Genomic DNA, 23,714 nt, shown 5'->3' on the forward strand with positions numbered 1-23,714 from the left:
GCTTTTGGGACTTGACGCTGACGATACAAAGCTTCCATTGTTACTGGGAACAGTGTTATTTCAGAGGCCTTTGAACAGGCCTCCGAACAATTCTCCTTCATTCAATATCACAATATTATTTAGACGCAGTTAATAAACCCCCTAGTCCTGAAGTGCTCACCGCCTGCGTCTCTGATAACAATGAGGGAAACACAGGAGCCATTTTTATTACTTTCTGTACACCAACAGAATAGCTATACATTTACGCCCATGTCCATGTTATTATCTATATGATAGCATTGTATCCTGTTGTATACAATAACCTCTGGTGGCCCTAAAGATGTAGACTTTCAACTGACACCACACAATTTCTTCAGGGCAGCATAATGTGAGAGGAAAAAAAAACACACACACACAATCTGTCCCAGATATTCATCCAGTAAGCACGATGCCCTGCTGGCTTCCCACCTGTGAGGCCAATCATGGTGCATTAATTCAGATCAATTCAATCTTTAATGACCGAACAACAGAACAACAACAAAACATTTACTTCACAAAAATGTAATGTTGGTGTTGTTGGAAAATGCAACAACTGGTTTTAATGCCAAGGGCTCGAGAAGACTGATATATCTGCTAAATATGAAGCCTCAACCAGCAGCCAGTTAACATAAGACTGGAAAGAGGGGAACACAGTTTGTCTACCACCATTTCCAGTCTACAGTATATGCTAAGCTAGGCTAACACACATCTCAATAGGGACGGATATACAGCACAACACCCGAAAATGTTTACGCATTAGGACTATTCATACCAGCATCCAGACAAATTTGCAACGTGGTTAACCACAGTAGCTTTAATCAAGTATTTAACACTGGCTGCTAATTATGAGATAGTTTGGAGCATTGTATTTTACTAAATAAATCAAATTTAATAAATTTAAATCTAAGTAAGTAGTGCCATCAGCAAGAGTGGAAATAGTATTAATCTAATTCATGAGAGCATGACATGAATTAACACACAATGAAGCACGTCTTCTGCACAAGGCAGCCTCAAGTTTCTTTTAAAAGATTTAATGGACTGAGAGACCAACATACTTTTAACGAGGGAAAGTGTGTTTTTCATTTAGCAACCTACAATCAACTTTGTCCCGCTGCACATTCCTGGACCCGTCTCCACAGTAACAGCGCTCGAGCAAAGACTATTTGGAATCATGTGCCACTTTGCAGTCCCACTTTTATCTGTGACATATAGACTGAATGGGAATTAGGGACAGAAGGCGGCCGGGTTCCTCGGCTATCGCAAATCACTGATAACAAAAGACGGACTAAACTAGAATTCATCTTTTCCTTTCTTTAAAGAGTCTGTTTACTTTAATAAGAGATGTGAGGAGAAGTGAAGGAGTGACAGGCACAATTTCTGTGGAATTCTTAAAAACAAGCTAATAGGACTTTGTCATTTTGCATCAAACTGTTTAATTTGCCTTCACAAAGAAAGCTTTCGCAGTGCTGGCAGCAAACGGCTCCAACTGAAAGGGCAATGCATACCATTACCCAGCAAGAAAGGGCAGCGCATACATTATACAATCAGCATCTGTGTCCCATCTCGACTGAATACACTCGGCTCTGGTCACCTTGTGTACTGGATGATTTCATTTCAAACTGAGGAACAACTTGCCTTCAACAGTTGTGTATTGTTAAGACTAAAATCTATGTTTTCCTTTGAATATTGTTAAAGACTAAAATCTATGTTTTTCTTTGAATATGTGTCTGTGAAGATGGCAATGAAACTGAACTCTAAACAAGTGCAGTATGTTAGACAGGGGTGGGGGCAGGGGCAGTTTGGGCTGAATATGTGGGAAAATGTGCGGCCTTCAGATAGTGACTGATAGTAGCCGTTGCTGGCTGGTTTTAATCTTGAAGTTGATGGTTGTGTGTGTGTGTCTGTGGCATACAATACACTGTACTTTAACTTGTTCTCATACCTAACTTACTATATTACAGCATAAACTCCATTAGCTTTATTTCAAACATCACACATACATGAATGCACTGTTTTCTTAAAAAACTGTGACATACCCTTAGAAAGAATTCAAGCAGTGGACACTGGGGTCTGAAGGACAGATAGGAAAGGCGTTGTTTTGTCTAGAAAAGTTCTACCTATTATTATAAATATTGCACCCATCGTCCGCTCAGGGCGACTCTTGACTTCCCTGGCGGTATTAGGCGGCTTGCGGGTTGTACGTTGAGTGCCCATAGCTACAGTGCCTTGCATAAGTATTCACCCCCCTTGGACTTTTTCCCATTATGTACTGTTACTAACTGGAATTCAAATAGACTTAAATAAACTTTTTCCCGTTTGATCAACAAAACATGCATAGTACTTTGGAGGTGCAAAATAAATTTTATTGTGACACAAACAATAATGAGAACAAAAAAGTTGACATCTGTTGGGTGCATAAGTATTCACCCCCCTGTGTCAATACTTGGTAGAACCCCCTTTCGCTGCAATTACAGCTGCAAGTCTTTTGGGGTATGTCTCTACCAGCTTTGCACATCTAGAGATGGAAAGGTTTGTCCATTCTTCTTGGCAAAAAAGATGAAGCTCAGTCAGATTGGATGGAGACCGTCTGTGAACCGCAATCTTCAAGTCTTGCCATAGATTCTCTATTGGATTGAGGTCTGGGCTTTGACTGGGCCATTTTAAGACATTAACATTCTTTAATCCAAACCATTCCTTTGTAGCTCTGGCTGTATGTTTAGGGTCATTGTCCTGCTGGAAGATGAACCTCCGCCCCAGTCTCAAGTCTTTTGCAGACTGCATCAGATTTTCTTCAAGGATTTCCCTGTATTTGGCTCCATCCATCTTTCCCTCTATTCTGACCAGTTTCCCTGTACCTGCTGAAGAGAAGCATCCCCACAGCATGATGCTACCACCACCATATTTCACTGTTGGGATGGTGTGCTCAGGGTGATGGGCAGTGTTGGGTTTTCGCCACACATAGCGTTTTGCATTGAGGCCAAAAAGTTCAATTTTGGTCTCATCTGACCAGAGCACCTTCTTCCACATGTTTGCTGTGTCTCCCACATGGCTTCTGGCAAACTCCAAACGGGATTTTTTATGGATCCCTTTCAACAATGGCTTTCTTCTTGCCACTCTTCCATAAAGGCCAGATTTGTGGAGTAGATGACTAATAGTTGTCCTGTGGACAGATTCTCCCACCTCAGCTGTGGATCTCTGCAACTCCTCCAGAGTAACCATGGGCCTCCTGGTTGCTTCTCTGATTAATTTTCTCCTTGTCCGACTCTTCAGTTTGGGTGGACGGCCTCCTCTTGGTAGGTTTGCGGTTGTGCCATATTCTTTCCATTTTCTTATGATGGATTTTATGGTGCTCAGAGAGATGTTCAAAGCTCTGGATATTTTTTTATAACCTAACCCTGCTTCATATTTCTCCACAACTTTATCCCTGACCTGTTTGGTGAGCTCCTTGGTCTTCATGATGCTGTTTGTTCAGTAATGATCTCCAACAAACTCTGAGTCCGTCACAGAACAGGTGTATTTATACTGAGATTAAATTGCAGACAGGTGGACCCTATTTACTAATTATGTGACTAGCAAATGTGACTTGTGAATGCAATTGGTCGCACCAGATCTTTGTTAGGGGTTTCACAGTAAAGGGGGTGAATACATATGCACTCAACACTTTTCAGATTTTTATTTGTAAATAATTGTGAAATCCATGTAATATTTCCCCCCACTTCCAAATGATGCACTATTTTGTGTTGGTCCATTACATAAACTCACGATGAAATAAATTTTAATCTGTGGTTATACCATGACAAAATGTAGAAAAGTCCAAAGGGGGTGAATACTTATGCAAGGCACTGTATGTAGTAGCTGTTCATTGCTTCTAAATAAATACTTTTTTGAACCAGACCGACTCTACCATCTCTACCTAAGGAAAAAAGAACACGACAGTATACAGGTGTGTGTCTCTAGCTCCATACCATCTGCATGATTCAATGCGCTGCACGCTGTTCTAATAAGACTTTACCCGTTGGAAATGGTCAAAAATAGAAAAATCAATACGTGGCGGTCAATGGTGATATTGTGTTGAGCCGCCACAAGTTAATTAATGTGTGGGAAACACAGGTTATTGTTTCCTTCCAGGTAAAGAAGAACAAATTAATTTTCCTGTGACCTATATTGGTTGATATTCACTCATATTGATTGATGTCCTAACATTTCTATCACTGAAGAATGTACATGGATGTGTATCAGGAAATAGGCCAGTGTAATAAAATTGCCTTTACTCTAAATGCATCTTCAATCAAGCAGAACCCATCATCCCTTTCCCTGATCCTTTAACTACATAACAAAATTTGATTTTCGTTTGGACAAATGGACAAAACTACTGATTCCCAAATCCTTCAGTTTAAACTTGGGACCTTTTAATCGTAACATCACTGGATCCTGGAATCTGGAATGAGCTGGTCCAGCTTCCTGGTTTACACAATCTGTCTTAGTCACTCCAGACCGAAGACGGTTACTCATTGGTAATGAAAACAAAGAACTGTTGATTTTCCTTCCTGAGGTGATTTGTGGCAGGTTTGATGTCATCCAGGCGTAGTTATATCATGATAAGCATTGTTTTGTTGCAGGTCTGTTGTGACTCGCAGTGGAATCTGATCTCCATGTGTTTTTCACATGAATACCACTATAAGTGGTCTTTATAATCCTCACAGCTTTCTCCTCTACTGACCCACATATTCTCAGCATTGCTCTTTTGGATTTACACCACAGCCATACTGTTAGTTTACCAACTTCTAGTTAGCCAACGAGTACCAGCATCTTTTCACACGGTTTTCAATAGTTTTATATCACAGGCTACAAAGCTCTACCTAAAAGGAAATGGTAAATGATAAAAAAAATAACATGTCACTCTGTTTGCTATTTGACACCTCTTCAAAATTAGCATAAGCCTTGAAAACCTATATCAGTTGACCTCCACAACCCCAATGTGTAAAACACCGGTAGCGAGCCACTTATGGCATACAAGTCCTCACAAGTGAAGCTATGCTCCCTCCCAAGAACAAAATGGTGGTGCATACGGCAGGAACTCTTCTGGGTAACTGTGTGATGTGAATACATTTCTAAAAAGTTGGTTAGAAAGGGCTCAGCGCTAATGCTGGAATTGCTTTAGAAAGCAACTTGCTTTGTTTCTGCTGAAATGCAAAGTTGGCGAACATGTAAAAAAAAAAAAAACACTTGGAAACTTTCTGCTCTATCAAGACTTGGTTAAATTGCTCAGAGTTATCTTCCAGAAATCGTATGACTGTTTACAAATTATCAGATTGCAGTGAGGAATGGTAAATTTGGTCTACAGCACGGGGCAGGGGCCCAGCAAAGAGTCTCGATAAGAGCGAGTTTAAATTGAGATGGCAATGAGCCAGTGAGCAAAGAGCTTTTAATAACAAAGAGAATGTCTGGGCAAACAGTTGCCATGGACCCACTGAGCCGTCTGACAAGAGAAAGCAGCCATATCTGGAGAAAACAAGGACGTGGCTTGCATTTAAACATTTCTTTGACTTAAATTCAGGTAAATTAAAACGACACCAACAGCGATCGTGCACACCATTTTTTAAATATAATCGCATAATGTCTCCCAAACAAAAAACGAATACTTGTCTGTTGTGTGCAAGGTTTGGCAGTTAAGTGGGTAGCGAGCATGGCAAGCTCTGAAATGCATTCGTTAGATACACCTACTCTATGAAAATCAGTCTCTGTCTTCTTGCACCAGCAACCACAGAGTGCAACGCTCTCCACATCAACACTTTGTTCCCCACAAAGTAGCATTGTTGTTTCTGTGTTATTGTGAACGCCACTATAAGAGGAATGGCTGAAAGGATAGTGATTCATATTGTGGTAATAGAAGAAACAAGACACTACAGCACAGATTAGGGCTGTGCGAGCGACTGGTGTATTCTTGACAAACACATGTGCGAGGGTTTTGAATTACAAGCGTCAAGTAAAACAGGAAAAGGCTCCACTCCTTCCCGGTTCCCACTGTGAAAAGCAAATTCCTCAACTGAAGGTGCGTGGCTCCTGGCATTTTTCCTTACTCCACTTTTTCATGCGTTTTCTAATTTTAAACCATATTAAAACATTCTGGTTAAGATTCACAACATGCAGCTGCAGCATCGAGTACACAGCGGGTGTGCACCCGTGCTTATATTTTCCTTTGAGGAGCGTAATATTCTAAATGCATTTGGTAGCTGAAAAAACCACACCCTTCATCTAGTGAAATCATAGGAGGGGCATTACCACCTTGGCTGTATTTAGTTGTCTACTGACCTCAGATGTAATCCATAATAACAGGACCCAACCCAGGACAATCCTATCATTGCACCTCTGATAATCACTTAATGTAGGCCTCTGGGATTAAGTAGAAGATCAAACCCCGAGTCCCTGACTCCGTAACCTACACAGGATTTGGAGTTAGACAGTCGCTGGCACGCTTGTAACACAGCAGAACAGCAGTCCATCATAAATCTGCACTGTACATTGCAAAATTTTACTTGTAGTACATTTTAAGGGTGCTCACAAGCAGCAGATGTTTGTGTTCCGCAATATCACTAGACTCCCTTTAAAATCGTGCACTTTTCAGAGTTGTTGAGCGAAGAGAAACTGCTGTGTGGTGCGACGAGCAGGACGCACATTTCTCCTTTCTCCGGTATTAACGCCTTTCATCGTCATTTATCTGTGATGTGAAAACGTCAAATTTCCACTCAGTCAGAGAAGGTTTAAGTGGGTCCTGCTCATATAGTTCAGTTATAAAAACCCTGCACAGCATCACTCCTGCAGCTGCTGACAGCGCAGGAGAAACATGTGACACAGACCCAGGCTGATACAGGAGTTTAATGTGGCGCTGAATTGAAAAAAGAATTTTACAGTAATAATTGACATTTACTGACCAAATTCTGAGTAGGATTCAACCCTGTAGTGTTTGTTTGCATATAGAGCGAGGAAGAGAAATCAGATCATAAGTGGTCACTTGGATCACCCAAGACAGAGGCCCTGTGATCGGTGATCTGTATCTGCCAATATTACTTTAAACAATCTGTGATCGGCCCCAAGAATCCTGATCAGAACACCCGTTGACATTCAATTCAGGACATTGAGAGGAAAAAACTATGCCGAACAGCAAGTCTTGCATGAAGCCATCACAGTCACTAGTTGAAGCTTTTGATAGCCCAGCATCTAATTTTATTGAGATCAGACGTACAAGCTCTACGGCATATAAACACCTCACAGCTGACACACAGCCACAGAGGATGTACCCTTCATAAAGGCTCATCTCCTCACGCTAAATTTAACATGCAAAAGAAAGTAGGCTATTTCCCAACAGGTTCACTGAGGTGATTTCCTGTCAACTTACTAAATAATTCAGATTCTTCTTTAGGAAACACTCGACTAAAAACTATATACACCAGTTTAACAACTGCAAAAGTAAGCAGCAGACTAAGAAGCTGCACTTCCAACTTTTTATGCAGATGAGAACCTTTGAGATTACATGTGCCAAGAGAAATCAATGCATTATGCATTAAAATGCACAGCCTGATTTAGACATTAAACATGTATAATGCAGAGGGAAATTTTATTTTAAAAAGAAAGAAAAGATCACATTAAGCCGTCTGAGAATGTGGTTACTAAGTTAGAAAGGGGGGGGCGGCACGTCCGAAACATTCAAATCAGGTGATTGTTTGGTTTTTGGGTTGAAACTCCTGAAATTCCAGACTGATTATTTTGAACTAATTTGAGTCAGCTGTTACAATCATTCAGGGCAGCTGAGCAATTATTAACATACTTTCAGCTGCATAAATAAGGAGCTCACAAGCAAGTTCTTACCGTCACTGCAATATTCTGTTATAAAAGCCATTAGAATATTATATTCTTAGGTGTAACAGATTTACCCGTTTTATACATTTAAACTGTTTTCAGAGGGAGTGTGTGTATTTACACAGCGAGAGCTCGACTGGGGGAAAAGAGGGTGAGCTCACTCCCACAATCTCCTTAGGACCACAACAGTAACTCAGGAATGTCCACACAGGTCTGAGAGACAGCTGCTCCATCTGTTCCTGCCGTCAATTCTCCCAAAGAAGAAATATGACTGGAATCAGGAACCTTACCCGTCTCCTGGAAGACTGCTCATTGTTCCACAGCGTGACATGACTGAATAAACCCTGGCTGCATTAGACTTTCCTTATGCAAATCACTCCAATGCTGATGCAAACTTATTTCAGAAATTAACACAAGCTCACAGAGCTCTGCGGTGACACAGAGAAAAGAGACTCACCGGTTTCCTCATCGATGGTAAATATCCCCAGGCCGGATCCATCTCGTATGGAGTATCGGATCTCTCCATCTCGTCCCCCGTCTTCGTCCTCAGCTGTCACAGTCATCACCGAAGTCCCAACGAGAGCATCCTCTTTTATAAATCCCTTCTCCACAAATGACCGGAACGCAGGTCTGTACAGATTCTCATTCACGTCCACCACATCCACCTCGATGAAGCAGGTTGATGACAAGGATATGGGCTTCCCTTTGTCTTTAGCCTTTGCCGTCAGGTTGTACACCTGTTTTGTTTCGTAATCGAGGTTTTGGACAATCCGCACAGCACCACTGAGTTTGTCGACTTCGAAATGCCCGTCTACGTTGTCAATGAGGCTGTATCGTACCTGACTGGAAGGTCCAATATCTGGGTCGTGAGCCTCCAGCCACATGACTATGGTACCGGTGGGAAGGTCTTCCCTCACCTTCACGCGGTAATTAGGGGGGACAAATTTAGGCGGATTATCATTCACGTCTTCCAAAGTGATTTTAAGCGCCACAGTGGACACTAGCTGTGGCTCATTCACTGCCTGGTCATGTGCTGTAATCTTCAAGACATAACCTGGATGGAGCTCCCGATCCAGCGGCTTCATCACAGTCACCACACCAGTGTCTTTATTGATCGCAAAATCATCTGTGCCTCCAAAAATCGAATACTCAACAACTCCATTATCTCCTTGATCCTTGTCTGTCGAGTCCACCTGGATAATTTCTGTCCCAACAGGTGTGCTCTCGCTTATTTCAACAGAGTAGGAATCTTGCAAAAATTGGGGGCTATTATCGTTGGCGTCGAGAATCTTAACATCCAGGAGGCGTGATGAGGATTTCTGTGGAATGCCGAGATCGTAAACTGTAACGTTGAGGGTATAATGGTCTGTTGTTTCCCTGTCGAGAGGAGAATAAACCAAAAGCCAACCAGTTTCCATATCTACTATGAAATGGCTCTCAGTGTCTCCCCCTGAGATAACGTACACTAGTTTCCCATTGAAGCCACTGTCTGAGTCTGTGGCACTTAAATGGACAATCCGAGCCCCGACAGGGAGGTCCTCCTTAACTTCAATTACACTGGGGAAGGATTCTGCAAACTGAGGAGTGTACCTGTTGACTGAGTGAACATCCATGAAGTTGTCATCCGTCTCAGGTTGAGTGTGGATTTTGCTGCCCTGAAGTAGCTTTTCAGCCAACATGGTGGCCACGCCAGTTTCGACACACTTCAACTGGACGGGCTTGCGAGCCGTGATAACAGTTATGTTCATGAGCATTGGCTGAGTCTCGTGTTCTCCGTCAGTCGCGATGATTTGTAAACTATGAAAGGACACTTTAGCTGCCTCTCCCTCGCTCAGCGTGTGCTTCAGTGACAGCATGCCAGAGCTCGGGTTAAGTTCGAACAGATCAAGATCATTCCCACCTTTCATTTTGTACCGTACAAGCTGCAGCTCGTCAGCATCTATGGCAGACACTGTTGTTATCTGCTCTCCTACACCGTGGTCTCTCGGCACAGTCACTTCACAGTCTACATTTTCAAAGAGGGGCTTGTTGTCATTCAGGTTGTTTAATGTTATTTTGACTGATGCCTCCACCTCTCTGCGGAAAGGGGATCCCCAATCCGATGCCCTGACTCGGAGATTGTAAATCCTGGGCATGAGCTCATAATTTAGGACTTCTGAGGTACTGATGACACCAGAGAAGTAGTCGATGACAAATGGTTGAGGGCTGGCATTGGTAATGCTGTAGGTTACATAGCCATTCTCACCTCTGTCTACATCAGTGGCTTTAACAGTTACCACACTGGTCCCTATGGGTACATTCTCATCCACAATGGCATTGTAAGACGTCTGCTGGAACTCAGGTGCATTGTTGTTCACATCAATCACGTCAACGATGACTTTTGTTGCAGCTTTTGTGTCACTTGTGATCACATCCAGCTCAAATCGGGGGGCAACGTCAGCATTGATCGGTCCAGTTGTGCTGATTAAGCCGGTATCTGGATTGATAGTGAATCTGTTCTTGTCAGATTTGTGTCTAAAAGCATATTTTATCTGTGGGTACTTTGGCACTGCTGTTACCATAGTGACAGGTGTATGAAGAGGGGCAAATTCACTCAGATTGACTCTGTAAACTGCCATTTCAAATATAGTAGGGCCCACTTTGAATTGTGCAGACGTGACATGCACCAATTTAGCCGATGAGAATTGAGGGGGGCTGCCTTTGTCCTTTGCCTGTAGAGTGAGGTTGTATCCAAAAGGCTGGCTGTCCCAGTCCACGTCTTTGACTGCTTTGATTTTGTACTCTTTGCTCCCGGGGCTGCTTCTTACAGCCTTAAACTGCTGAAGAGGGTCGCCAGCAACAATACTCAAAGACGCTATCTCTCCATTTGGTCCCTGGTCATTGTCCTCCACTGTGACAATAGCATAGGTTGGGTCATGGTCTGTATCAGAGGGGGCTAGGGTTACTGCAGTGATGACAGGGGCATGCTCATTGGCCTGCTCCACCCTCACTGTAAGTCTCGCCATGCTGCTGAAGCCGCTGCTGCCGTAAAGCTTCATCCCTCTGTCCACCGCCAGGATCTCCAAATCGTACAGCTTCGTCTCAGAGTAGTCTAGCTTGCCAGTCAGTGTCACCACGCCGCTTGTAGGATGAACTGCAAACATGTCCGTCCACTCTCGGAAACTATAGTAGTACTCTCCATTCGTACCGATGTCGGCATCAGTCGCTGTGACCTTGGCCACACTCGTGCGTATGGCCGTGTTCTCCGGCAGAGAGATGCTGTAGGATGTTGGTGAGAAGAGAGGCCTCAGATCATTGGTGTCTAGTACCTGCACCAAAACTCTAGTGCGACACTCTATATTGGTGTTCCTGTCTGCAGCTTTGACAGTCAGGATGTAGTGGTCTTTAACCTCCCGGTTCAGAATGGACGTGCTGCCTCCTTTGGTCCTTATTCGCAAAAAACTGTAGTCTCCCAACAGGTAGTCCTCAGCCTTGAATAAGTTCTCATTGTCTCCAGAGATGATTTTGTACCGTACCTCCCAGGCTGGGTCTGTGATATAGATCCCCATCTTGACATGACTCTCCAAATAAGTCTTAGCAGCAGAGTTCTCGTATATGGTGGCGTTGTAAACTGAGTGGGTGAATTGCATGGAGGCAGCCCTCACCATCCTTTGGTTCCCTGCGCAACCACAGAGCAGCTGCAGGAGCAGCGCAAGCAGTGAAACCAAGTGCTTCCCCATTATCGTACCGTGATCTTCACACATCCACCTGGAAAGACACAAAAATATAATTGTAAATGTCATGATCATACAAAGAATTATAATTAACTTCAACATTCAGTCTTTTTTTTGCTCCCCGCGTGAGCAACCTGGTCAGATTTAATGCAGCATACCTTACTCCTTTATTACATTGTGCACTGCCCCACATTTTAAATGTCATGACATGCGATGGCTGGTGCTGATAAATGGCTAAATAGGCTCCATGTGGACAGGATGAGGCAGAGGAGTCGGTCAGGTGACAAGATGTACTGTAAGTCTGCGCTGCTCCCCATGTCTGCACAATGCCATATGGCAACTATGTGCATTTCATAGCAGCAGTGCCTCATTTATTCCAAACATCAGCTTAATAAGCTCAGAGGAAGAGGTGGCCTTATGAAAACACATTAATCTTTAATTTCCCTGTTGATAAAAAAGTCGTTTTAACATGAGAGCGCACATTTAAGGATCTGCTTTCCCTTTTCTCTTCCATGGAAATGCAATAAATTTAGATTCCTTATCGCCCACGATGGGTTCAACAATTTAATGAAATGTGCACATGCAGCGGCAACTTTTTGCATTTCAACAACTTGCAACCGCACTGGACTTTTTCTGCAGCAGTGAATTAATCAGCCGTGTTTAAAAAAGAAACACACTGGGGGATCTTTGCAATCTCATGGAGCAACCATCACCGGGGAGATGACTAAGAAACCTGCTTTAAAACTGCACGTTCATTCTTTTACAGCAGCTTTTATAACATCGCAGGGCTCAGTGTGTGTGTGGGGGGGCGGGGGGGTAGGGAGTCCATACAAAGACAAATAAAAGCAGGACGTTGCCATGTCTGGAGCTGTGTGTGTGTATACGTACAATAAAAAAGCCACATTATTTACTTTAGGCGTGTCAGAATGACCCGAGCAGGGTCCGGTTATCAGTGCGGTTAATGAGTGACAGAGTGGAGCTCGGTTCACCTTAAAATGCTAAAGTGTCGCCTGCAGGTACAAAAGCACCATCTGCTCGAGCACCACCATTGTAAAAGAGAAGAGAAGAATTCAAACTCAAAAGTAAAAACTTGTATCTTATTTTCGCACTTAAAACAACAAAGATACTGTCAACTCGCTACTTTAACGTTTTCCCCTCTGACGGTGGAATTCCTTTGATGAAATACAAAGTATCCCTTTTTAAGAAGTTAGCTGCTTTAAGACCGTTTCATTCCTCACCCCCTCCCCCAACTGGAGCCATTCACTTCACGAGCCGAAGGAGCCGTTTGCTCCAGAAAAGAAAAGAAAAAAAATCAACCTTTCAAACACAAACCAGCGTCAAAACTGCTCCCGGAGCGAAAAGGACACGTTTAAACTCGCTGTGGAACCGAACCCGACATTACAGCTTTGTATTCGCTGAGGCTAAACTTCTGTTAGAGCCGCAGAAAGACGCAGCAGCAGCGGCAGCGGCAGCAGCGGCTCGCTTAAGCAGCCGAACTAACCTCCTTCAACTTTTCCCCTCACAGATGCCCAAGCTTTCTTTACGCAGGGAAAACAGCGCAAAAAAAGCGCGTAATTCACGTACCTCTACTGTCGCCGGGCTCAAAGGCTTGGAGGTTTTTCATGTAGTTCATAAAGTCCAAATCTCGGCATGGTAATACATGGAGCTGCGTCTCTCCTCTCCGTTACTCCGGCAGCTACAACCACCACCTCCGCCGGGCAGCCTCTCTTTCTCCCTCCCTCTCTCTCTCTCTCTCTATCCCTCCCTCCACCGCTTCCCTTTCTCTCCCACACCGGAGCCGTATCTCTCCGCGCTGCGCACGCCCGGATCTACTTACCGGCCCAGGCAGCAGGAGAAACCCAGTGCACGCGCTCCGTGCCGCGTGCTTTGATTACATGATCTAAATTGGGGTGATACGCTAATACCGACAACTATCGCGATAAATGTGACGTTCATTTTCCTTTCGAGTTTAATGGCAGATTTTTTGCTCCTGAGTGAAGGTTGTGATTTTAAACTTGGTCTTTTGACAACATTTTCCAAATCAGAGGTCGATCAATAACGTGATACTTATATAATTATATCGATAGGCTATATATCGGAATTTTGCAATAATGCTGTTAATGAAAATTATATCACGATAATTATTGATATTGTTTTGTAGACCAGCACTGATTTACTTATGTCAAAAGGTTCCTAAAATGATTTTTTTGATTTATACTAACTAAATTGGACGATACACCAATACTGATAATGATTGTGATAAATGACACGTTATTATTCCTCTCGAGTTGAAAGACAGATTTTTGCACTCGAGTGAAGGTTGTGATTTTAAACTTGTCTTTATCAACAGAGAATGACAAACACCAAAACATTTCACAAATGAGATTTGAATTGGATCAATTACGTGTTCTACTTACCTACATATAATCGATAGGCTATATCAGAATTTAGTTATAATGCTATTTAATTAGAATTATATCATGATAATTACTGATATTGTTTTGTAGCCAAGCAGAGATTTAATCATGTCACAATATTCTTAAAATGGCATTTTTGATTAAACTAACTTAATTGTCGTGATAATTATCGGTATTGTTTTATTGCCGCTATATTTGCTCTACAAAACATAGACTGTAGACCTATGATTTCTAGCTCAATTTCATGCATCTAAATCGTCTTTGCTTGTCGCTATAATAACCCAAATTCAAAGAGATTACAACAAATTCCTCCTCAGGCTCGGCCACGTGAGATATAACTGCAAAGAGCAAAACCTTGTCCTGCCCAAATGGGACTAACCTTAATCCAATATCCACCTCTCCAGCTGCAGCACAAACAACCCACATGCTATTTGTGAGGAAAAAAAGGGAAGGGGGGGGGGGGGGGGTTTAGTTGCCTATGACCTCTACCTGATGGTAAGCAAAGAGACACGATTAACATATTTTCAATTAGGCAATAATTAACGCTCGCTGTGCGGAGAAAAAAAACAAATGACCTGTGAATTCACACCAAAATGTTGTTGTCATCCTTGGTGAAAAGGTGGATTAACTCTGTTTTGCAAATGAAATCACAGTTCAGGGCACCTGCGCCGCCCCCCCGATGATGATAAATAGGCTAATAATACTTCCTCACTGGCTTGTTTTTGTATTTTATGTGTTTAAGTAGCAATTCTGTGGGATTATCTTCTTCTCATTATTCTAACTAATGATATTGTGTGTGGTTTTTTTTAAAGAGCCTGGGGTTTGGCTGGAAATGTAGCACCCAGTGGATCTGTGTTTGTTGGCATTGGCACAGGGTGACTGATGATGGAGGAGGTACAGTCGCCATGAAGGCGCTGATCCCATCACACACACACACACACACACACACACACACACACACACACACACACACACACACACACACACACACACACACAGCCATCAAAGCTCTGCACTACCTCCCCTCCACAGGCGCTGAGGAGTATGGCTGCTATGCGATTGATGGCGCTGTCTCACTGCTCTTTCCCGGACTGACTGCAGTCATCCAGCTGGTGCGCGCCTGCAGAAAATAAGCCTGCGCTGCATGCAGCTTGACAACTTGTCAACTTGCACCTAAACAGCTCCTGCCTTCTGCGAGCGTGTGGCTGCGCCGAGCGTGCGTAATTGCGCATTTGGCACAAGTCACACAGAAAGAAACGCGCATTTGTTTTTGCGTGAACGCCCTGTAAAAGACCCCTTGACTTGCGCGTAAAGTTTTCTAGAGTCATTCCGACCTCATGTAGAAGACAAATCCACGAGTCCACGTTTTCTAATTTTACTCACCAGACCAGCTGGACGATCGCCGGCGGTCGCTCCAGAAACTCCCCCCCCCCCCCCACTTCACATAGATCTTGGCGTTGGTTGGTATATGCGGTTTGCGCTCATCTCCAAGATCCGCGTGGCTTCTGTTTGAGTCAATGTGTGACTCTGCTCCTCTTCAACCTCTCACAGTCTCAGAGCGTTTCGCTCTGCGATCATCCGCCCGAGAGGCATCACGCGTGGGGGCTGCGGTTCGCCTCGCTCCTCTCCTCCACCTCCCGGCGGCTCAGGTGGAGGTGCATACTGCCGCTGCCTTCAGGTGATGTCGGGAAATATCGCAACCTCGTCCTCACGGGAGCGCACACCATGAAGTTAAAAATACTGGAGAAGCGCCTAAGTCGTGATTTACCAGGCTACAGCTCCGCCGTTCCGAGAAGTGCTACTGAGGGGGCGGAGTGAGAGGAAGTCACATCCACATCTGATGGAGAAAGTGATTCAGCTTGTAAGCCTGTATGTTTGGTTTATGGATTTCTGCGTTTACAACTAACTGAACCTCGCATAATCTAAAGCATCAATTAAAACTAGAATTTTAACCACAGAGTTTCCTTAAGGCCTAGTTTAATTCATGCCTTTAAAGCAACAGCCATTAAAACATTTAATTACATGGTCATTTTTTATATTTACTATCTACATCAAAAAGCACATGAAATTCATCCCCCAAAAAAGCCACAAAGCTTGAAAGTAGGAGCATGTGAGATGTCCTTGAAGACACACACACACACACACACACACACACACACACACACACACACACACACACACACACACCGGATCTGACACCTTCAGTCTGAGAGGAGGCTGTGACGCCATGGATTCTTCCCTCATTCCCTGCATGCACAGCTCAGTGTGTTTCCGGCAGTGTGGCTGTGTTTGTTCTGCCCTAAATACAACCAACACACAACATTTTTTTTGTTCATATAATCTTCTCAACTCATGAGGTGATATGATATATGCCATTGCACCACCACCTAGTTTCAATAGTGATCATATTTAGCTAAATGTCCTTGAAAACCAGAGAAGCAAGTGTCTTCATTCAGCTCTATACGAACATGTGGTTAACAACTAAACTTGACACCGCGCTGTGAAGTGACTGCCAAAAAATGCCACAGCGGAAAGGGCTGCCGGAGCCAGGAGTCCAGCGTGAGAATCTCTGCCTAATGTCCATTCAGCACCGGCTCATTAAAGTCACATTTGCCCACAGGCTGAGTAAACGAATGAGACCTATGGGCTTGGTGTGTGTGTGTGTGTGTGTGTGTGTGTGGATGTGCGTGTGTGTGTGTGTGTGTGTGTGTGTGTGTGCAGAAGGGAAGGAGGGAGGGTGAGAAAGATTGAGCTTGTGTGTCAGAGAGCAAGTGTGTAGTGTTTCATCTCTCTGTCCTCTCCTGGTCTCTCCTCTGTCTCGCTCTCAGTTTTGTCTTAGACAGTGTTCGGTAACTGGAACAGCTTTTTTTTCCCTTCTTCTTTTTTCCTCGTGCTCTCTCGTAGCTTCTCCTCTGATCTGCCTGTAAAGCTTTAATTGAATTCAGGTCAGGTGATGCCCAGGGCTGGTTCCACCGCTTTGATCTCACCAAGTGTTTGCAGTCCTGGCTGCTGGGGGTCAGGTCCTTGTGTGTTATAGACCTGATGGATGTGTATAGTGTTTGCCTTGGCGAGCCCCTCCAGCCCCTTAATAACTAGTTAAATCATCTCCGTAGAAGTAATTAAATACAAACTTGAAATCAGGAGGCTTTAAAGTGCAGTGTTGGGCAGCAAATCACTGCTGAAATTGGAATTATATACATCTTTATTGCAGATAAACATTTGCTAACCATGGACTTGCACCACTATCCAGAAATGAAGGTAAAATATCCCATATACGGATGCTGCAATCTTGCATTGGGAGCTACAGCGATCAGGGGATGGAACCGCTAGGATGGAACAGCCGTTGACTCAGCCTGTGGGCAATTATGACTATATAACTAGTTAGAACCAAACATACGGAAAGAATAGCGACTAGAACCAAAATACAGTTTGAGAAAAATGTATTGTATAGTTTGGCTTTTCAGTTTGACCCATGTCCCATCTGCTAACATGGAGGAGACAGGACCTCTGACCTATACTGCACCCAGGTGTCTTAACTTCTGGGGATCTGTCATGTCGTTCGTCTTCATATTCATTGTATGGTTGATATCAGTTTGGTCTCTTTGCTTTCAGTTGACAGACCCGAACGATTACCCAATGCTAAGCTTACATCCACGAATGGGCTTCAGGTACAAGTCATTAGTTTAGTTGCATAATTACCCAACTTTTTCAATGGACGAAAATGTAATGATGGTGGCAAAGTGGTCTCTGTTAACCTGCTATGGCATTTCTGTATAGAGTTTGTTCCCCCCCCTCCCTGTGCGGGTTATGTGCAGGTAGGCTACTCCAACATCATTCCACAGTCCGAAGACACGCAGGTGAGGTTAATCGGAGACTCTAAATTGCCTGTAGGTGTTAATATTTAGCTATATAGCTGCTTTCAGACATGCACTGAACTCCAGAGAACCTCCAGACATTCTCAGGAGGATTCAGTGCGAGTGAGTGGGTGTGTTGATGATGTGACAGATGCAAAACTGAAAAAAAAATAAAAGAATAAAAACATCTAAGGATGAAAAGGCGGTACAGCACACATAGAAAATCTGAGCTAAGAATCTTCCGGTGCTTCATGTGTGAAAGGCTCCAGAGTCCAGGTCCAATTCTGCGGACATCCTCCAGAGGTCAGGATGTCACATTGGCCCTGTGATACCCACAGTGTACCCAGCTGCCCGATGTCAGCTTGGATTGGCTCCAGCCCCCTCAAAGGAGCTATAGCTAATGGAATGTAACATGTAATGATTAATTGATTACACTTTTCAAGTAACTTGCCGAGTTCTGCTGAGGAGGGAAATATTTTTCACGCAGGAGACCTGTGGTTGGAGACTGATTTTCTTTTTTTATGTCACTGACTGCATGCAGTGAGATAGCTTGATGCCTGACCCATCAGCCACTGCATCATGTGCCGCGCTGGTGTGTAATAGAGCCAGGAAATTCAGTGTTCAAGTCGAGATGCCTCCTTTTGATAGAGTGCCACATATTTTCTCCCATGTCCCACACTGCAGGCTCAATTTCCTCTTAAAAATCATCCTAATCCGCCCAAAGATTGTCCTCCTGTTGTTGAGAGATGTTCGTAACAGGCGTGGACCGGCATGCTGAGTGAGTTACTTCCCTTTTTTCCCCCCATGACTAATGTCTTAAGCTGTATGTTCCCCCTGCAACCTGAAACTGGATAGAGATCCGGAGAAGATACAGATGATTTGTGGTGCGCCTGCAGCAGCAGAGCACCCAGGTATCTGTTTCTCCCATGCACCACCCAATCAGTGTAGAATCTGATTCCCAAGGCAGAGCTTAACTGTAAAGGAGACTAGAATAATTCAATATCTACCCCGCTGAAGTGTCCTCAAGTAAAGACACTGACCCTCTCTGAGCTGGTGTCATGGGATGTGCCTTTGTGCAAAAAAGAGAATACATTATCGCCGAATAACACGCGACACAAAAACTAAGAGTTTGGGGCTTTATTCTTTTTGTCGACAATGTAACTGACACTGTTTTGGCAGGGGGGGCGGGGGGGATTTCTTTTTATAGAAAATAACATAAGAAATCTACGGGAAATAATAATAAACAATTGACATTTCCCCTGCAGCAGGAGACAAACTGCTGCGCTCTGAAAATAAAGTCTTCTGCTGCCTCAAGCAAAGCAGGAGATTATCTTAGCAAAGCCCCTTGGTTGTAGAAGCTTCCGTAATTACCGCCCCCCCCCCCCTGCAAAGAAATGACACAAGAAGAGACTGTGCTACCGCTGGAGCAACCTGTTTGGAGAGTTAACATTACTGCATTATTTATCTGTGTTTCTCTCCGCGTTCCAAGCGATTATGAAAACTTGCCGTATCCTCGGGGGGATCAATAGCCCCTCCTTTCCCCGCTCATAAACTCTATATTTGACTCTGACTGCGTTGCATTACCGAAGCCCTTTGTTATGCACTGGTTCATAAGCCAAATAAGACGGCTGTCCCTGAAGACGTCCCCCAGGTGGATCACAGAAGTGGATTCATCACGTGTTGTAAACAAGCTGTTCGCCTCGGTAGCCCCGAGAACAAAGTCCATCCATAGTCACTGGAGAAGAAGAAAGAGCAGCGATGACGGAGATTATTAAAGGAGCCCAAAACATGAAATCCCACCCAGACTATAGTCTCTGCTCTATTAGCTTCTGTGACTCAATGCAACATGTATTTGATCTGTGTTTGTGGAGAAAAAAAACAAAAAACACTCCTTTGGATTTCTCTCAATATTCCACAACAAATTGCCAACCACTGCAGCGCTGCCTCTCAGAAGCTGAGACCTTTTGATATTTTAAGAAATCTGAATGAACTATTTATTTTTAGCATCTGAGAAACTACAGAATGCCGTGAACTAAAATTACATGCACCGCCGTGTGGATCCTTATGTCATCCTCACTTGGCTTTTCCCACATTCATACATCTCAACAGTTTGTGTTAATTAGTCAGCTTTAAAGTTGCTAATAGTTGCTGTAGTTTTCCCTTTAGATTGTATATAAAGATAGACAACAACATAGCGTTATGGTCATAAACCCTGCCTCCTGCCTCCTCCATGTTAGCAGATGGGGCATGGACCAAACTAAAAATAAAATTCAAATAAATTGGTTTCGGTGATTTTAGGTAGTTCTTATCTGATAAGGGATTCTGATAAGTTTGTGTGTTTGTGTCTCAACTGACGTCATCGACACAAGATGGCACCGTTCTATATTTCTGGATTGTGGGAGGAGGCAGAGATTCATCCTCCATCTTTATATTCAAGCTGTGTCTCAATTCAGGGGCTGCATCCTCCGGAGGACCCGGTCTAGGCAGCCGACGTCAGTCAAACCGAAATGAGACAGTCGGGTTTTCCTATTACATCACCAGCTTGTCACCACTCTTACAGCTGTCACCTAGCGAGAGAGCTGATTAAAAACGCAGAAAAGACGATTTTCTAACGTGTACCGTTCGCTGTGACGTTGAGTACTCCACCCAGTGGAGCCTTTATCGCTCGGAGGTGGACGAACGCTTATGGAGCCTTCGAATTGTGAAACGATCTGTCTTCAAACGCAGCCTCCAAAGGAAGCGGCCCCCGAATTGAGACACAGTTCACATCTATGGTTTTCAGCCTCTAAGCTCAGCTAAGATAAGCTACATCTTTAATCGACGAAAGAAAAAGCGAGATACATTTCAACATGTAGCGACCGGCTGTTCAGTGAAGGAGCGTAAAAATCAAGCTATTCCATTAAGCTTATCGCAGAACACACTGTCATTGGTCTCGTTTTATCATGTTGCTCAGATGCATTGAAACTGATATTTTCTTTTTTTCTGAGAGTCGAATCACCTCGGCTCCTCTCCTTCACAGTCTGGACTCTGAAGTGTTGATTGATTGGTCGGTGGAGTAGGTGGCTTCAGGGAGATGATATCTTTGAAGTGTTCCAAACATATCACGACTGCTCACCCGTATGCAGCGCAGCCCGAGTGGTGTCAGTGCAAACACAAAGCTGCAGATCGAAGTAGAACACATTGTTGTGATATAGGATAGAGCCATTTCATCTGCTTGCACATACAGACTAACTCTGTGGTGCTGCACTATATCTGTTTTTTTGTTGCTCATGAGCAGATATCCACACACAGTTTGGTTCAAGTAGACCTCATTTGGCTTGTGAGTGGCCAGCTCTCTGATGTGATGTAATATATAAAGGCGGTGGGGGATAAACAACAATCTGAATAAAACACTGACTGATATTTTTGATGTACTGTATTCCAGTCATTTTTTTTCTTTCCTCGCTAAATCCTAATCCCACAGAAATTGTGTCGGGATTATACACAAAAGGCGCATTTTGGACATGGATTTGCATGGATGGATTAGTAAAGCCTTGTAATGGAGGCTCGTGTTTGTGGAGAGACCTCCATCTTTTTGTTGTTGCACATTAACATGATGCGGTGCTCCACTTCATGTTAACACACATTACTCATCTCCCACCCCGGGAGCCCAGATAATTTCTCATTGCCATATAGAAAGTTGTGAATTTGTATGTATCAGCAAGACACAGACGCCTCAGTAAGAAATATTCAGCTTTTTGCAAGGACAGTTTTACATGTCAACAATCCACTCAGAACAACAGTCACCCTGTGCTGCATGTTCATTTGCAGCTCTGGGCTTTGAGACAGTGCGATACAGAGGATTGGGAGAGCTTTGAACCCCTGAGGATGATGTCGCCTTTCACTGTCACCCAGCCCACATCCTCCCTTGAACAAGCTGATGCTTTGAAAAATAGAAAATTGCAAATAAAATGAAACCATTAAGAACTACGCAGCTTATTCATCCGGGCTCCGCAAGACACTGCCTCCGTCTGCTTCACACAAAAACAAGCCCATCATCGTCCTTTCGGCATTCAAGCATGTATTTACAGACACATTTGCTTATCTAATAGGAGCCATATCGCGCCTCAGATTTCGACAGTGTAGGGAAGGCCCTGAGGGCGTCACGCTGCTCCCTAATCCTCAGATCTGGGGGATGTCATATCACTCCAGGGAGGGAATAAAAGAACCCAAAAGGACCTAAGTTTCCCTCGTTCTCTCTCTCTCCCCGTCTTGTGTACAAAACATGGGAACATTTGTGTGACTAAGTGCTAAAGCTGTGTGTGTACATCCTTGGCACAGTCACCGCAGAGAATGGGTGCTCGGTCCTCGCCTGCAGACAATATTTTGTGTAATCACATCTGCGGCAAACAGACGACCGGCCGCGTTCAAACCGGATCCTGTTTCACAAGAGGGACAAATTAGACGCGTGTAATTATTGGTGTCCTGTTCCAGCAATCTGCGAATCCCCAGGTCGTCGTCACGGGAAAACCAAAACTATGGATCACCTCTTTCATGGTAAATCAACCACTAGCTAATCATCTCCCCCCTGAACAGCACTTATCCAGTCATAGCTGAGGACCTGTAAGTTGGCGCGTCGAGCTTTGGATTGCTTCACATTCTTCGCGAGAATGCACGATTGTGCACGAGGCTCAGAAGGAGAGATACTCAGGCTGCAATGCCGGTTGTTTTCTTCCGGAAGGGGGGTCATGTGATGGGAGCCTGAGGAATCAGCTGCATCATGACCCAAAAGGACCCAAAAGGACCCAGTCAGCGTCTACGTCATCTTTCCAAACATCTTCGTTTTGGTTCCAGATTAAAACGCTGTGCTGGAGTTTTCAAACTAAAACAAGGCCAACATTGTTTCCAAACTTCTCAGTTTTAGTGGCTCAAAAACACCGGAGTAGTATCCGTAGCAAGCGGTAATGTAGTATGGATGTGGCCTCAGCATTTAAATATATTTGAGGGGGGTATTTTAGTTAAGAATAATATATTAAATAGTGTTTTTCTACTCTGAGGTAAGCAGCATTAGCAGCTAACCCCGCTTACCTACACCTCACCCAGCATTTCCACGGCCAAGGAGCATATCATTAGCTCCCTAAATTATTTTGTTCCCCCAGAATTAGTAACATTCACGAGACATTAAAGATGTATCCTCATGGTACATTATGTGCATGAAGCTGACACTGTGAGCTCTCTCCACACAGACTCTCAGCAGGAAAATAGCAAAGTGCTTCGGTGGCAAATAATCTGCCCTCAGGACATGCTGGGAGTGGGCTGCGCTGGTGGCCCTGATAACGTTAACATTATAATATGGCAATGAGTTCCTCTGTGTGTGTGTGTGTGTGTGTGTGTGTGTGTGTGTGTGTGTGTGTGTGTGTGTGTGTGTGTGTGTGTGATGCTCTTACGCTTTAAAACGTGTAAAACTTTATAGAAATGAGCTGGCTGGAAGATGTCATTTTTAATTGACGTGCATTTGCGTTTTTTAAGTCCCCTCTGCGAGACTCGGGGCTGCAAATCAGCGCCAGGACACAGATGCAAATCAGCGGAGCAGCAGGTGGAGGGGCATTCATCAATGTTTGATGGGCTTCTTTCTTTCTAAGTGCCAATCTGGGGAGCTCACGACAGCATGGAGGGATGAGCGCGAGGCAAACACACACACACACACATGCTGAAAGAGCAGCACAGAGGGTCATTATCATGTCACATCTCATCTAAATCAATATTCCATATGTAAACATAAAAAAAAAAAAAAGAATAAAAGACTGAGAAACAAAACATTTTCAAGAGTGAAAGCTCTTTCTCTTATCCGTCAGTCAGTTAAATTATAATGGGCT

At 43.9% G+C, this 23,714-nt stretch overlaps 1 protein-coding gene and 1 long non-coding RNA gene across 12 annotated transcripts in view; one reads left to right on the forward strand and one right to left on the reverse strand.

Moving 5' to 3' along the window:
- The window catches only part of fat1a (FAT atypical cadherin 1a), a 78,326-nt gene extending 62,529 nt beyond the window's left edge, over nucleotides 1-15,797 (reverse strand). For 10 of the 11 annotated variants that reach the window (XR_004614029.1, XR_004614034.1, XM_034586942.1 and 7 more), the window contains exons 1-2: nucleotides 13,173-13,326; nucleotides 8,333-11,622 (exon numbers count right to left, since the gene is read on the reverse strand). Coding sequence is in view for 9 of the 11 variants with exons in the window: in XM_034586942.1 (XP_034442833.1) it covers nucleotides 8,333-11,618 (3,286 nt within the window). In the remaining 2 variants the exon portion in view is untranslated. Of the gene's footprint in view, nucleotides 1-8,332; nucleotides 11,623-13,172; nucleotides 13,327-15,388 lie in introns of those variants that run through there. The other variant, XM_034586715.1, reaches the window with a different exon arrangement.
- Nucleotides 1,560-22,731, forward strand: LOC117762721. Its single transcript, XR_004614063.1, has 3 exons — nucleotides 1,560-1,573; nucleotides 5,138-5,140; nucleotides 22,648-22,731. It is a non-coding gene; the product is annotated as an uncharacterized LOC117762721 (long non-coding RNA).
- The last annotated feature ends 983 nt before the right edge of the window (nucleotides 22,732-23,714 follow it).

Source organism: Hippoglossus hippoglossus, chromosome 1 (assembly GCF_009819705.1).
Source record: "Hippoglossus hippoglossus isolate fHipHip1 chromosome 1, fHipHip1.pri, whole genome shotgun sequence".
NCBI lineage: Eukaryota > Metazoa > Chordata > Actinopteri > Pleuronectiformes > Pleuronectidae > Hippoglossus > Hippoglossus hippoglossus.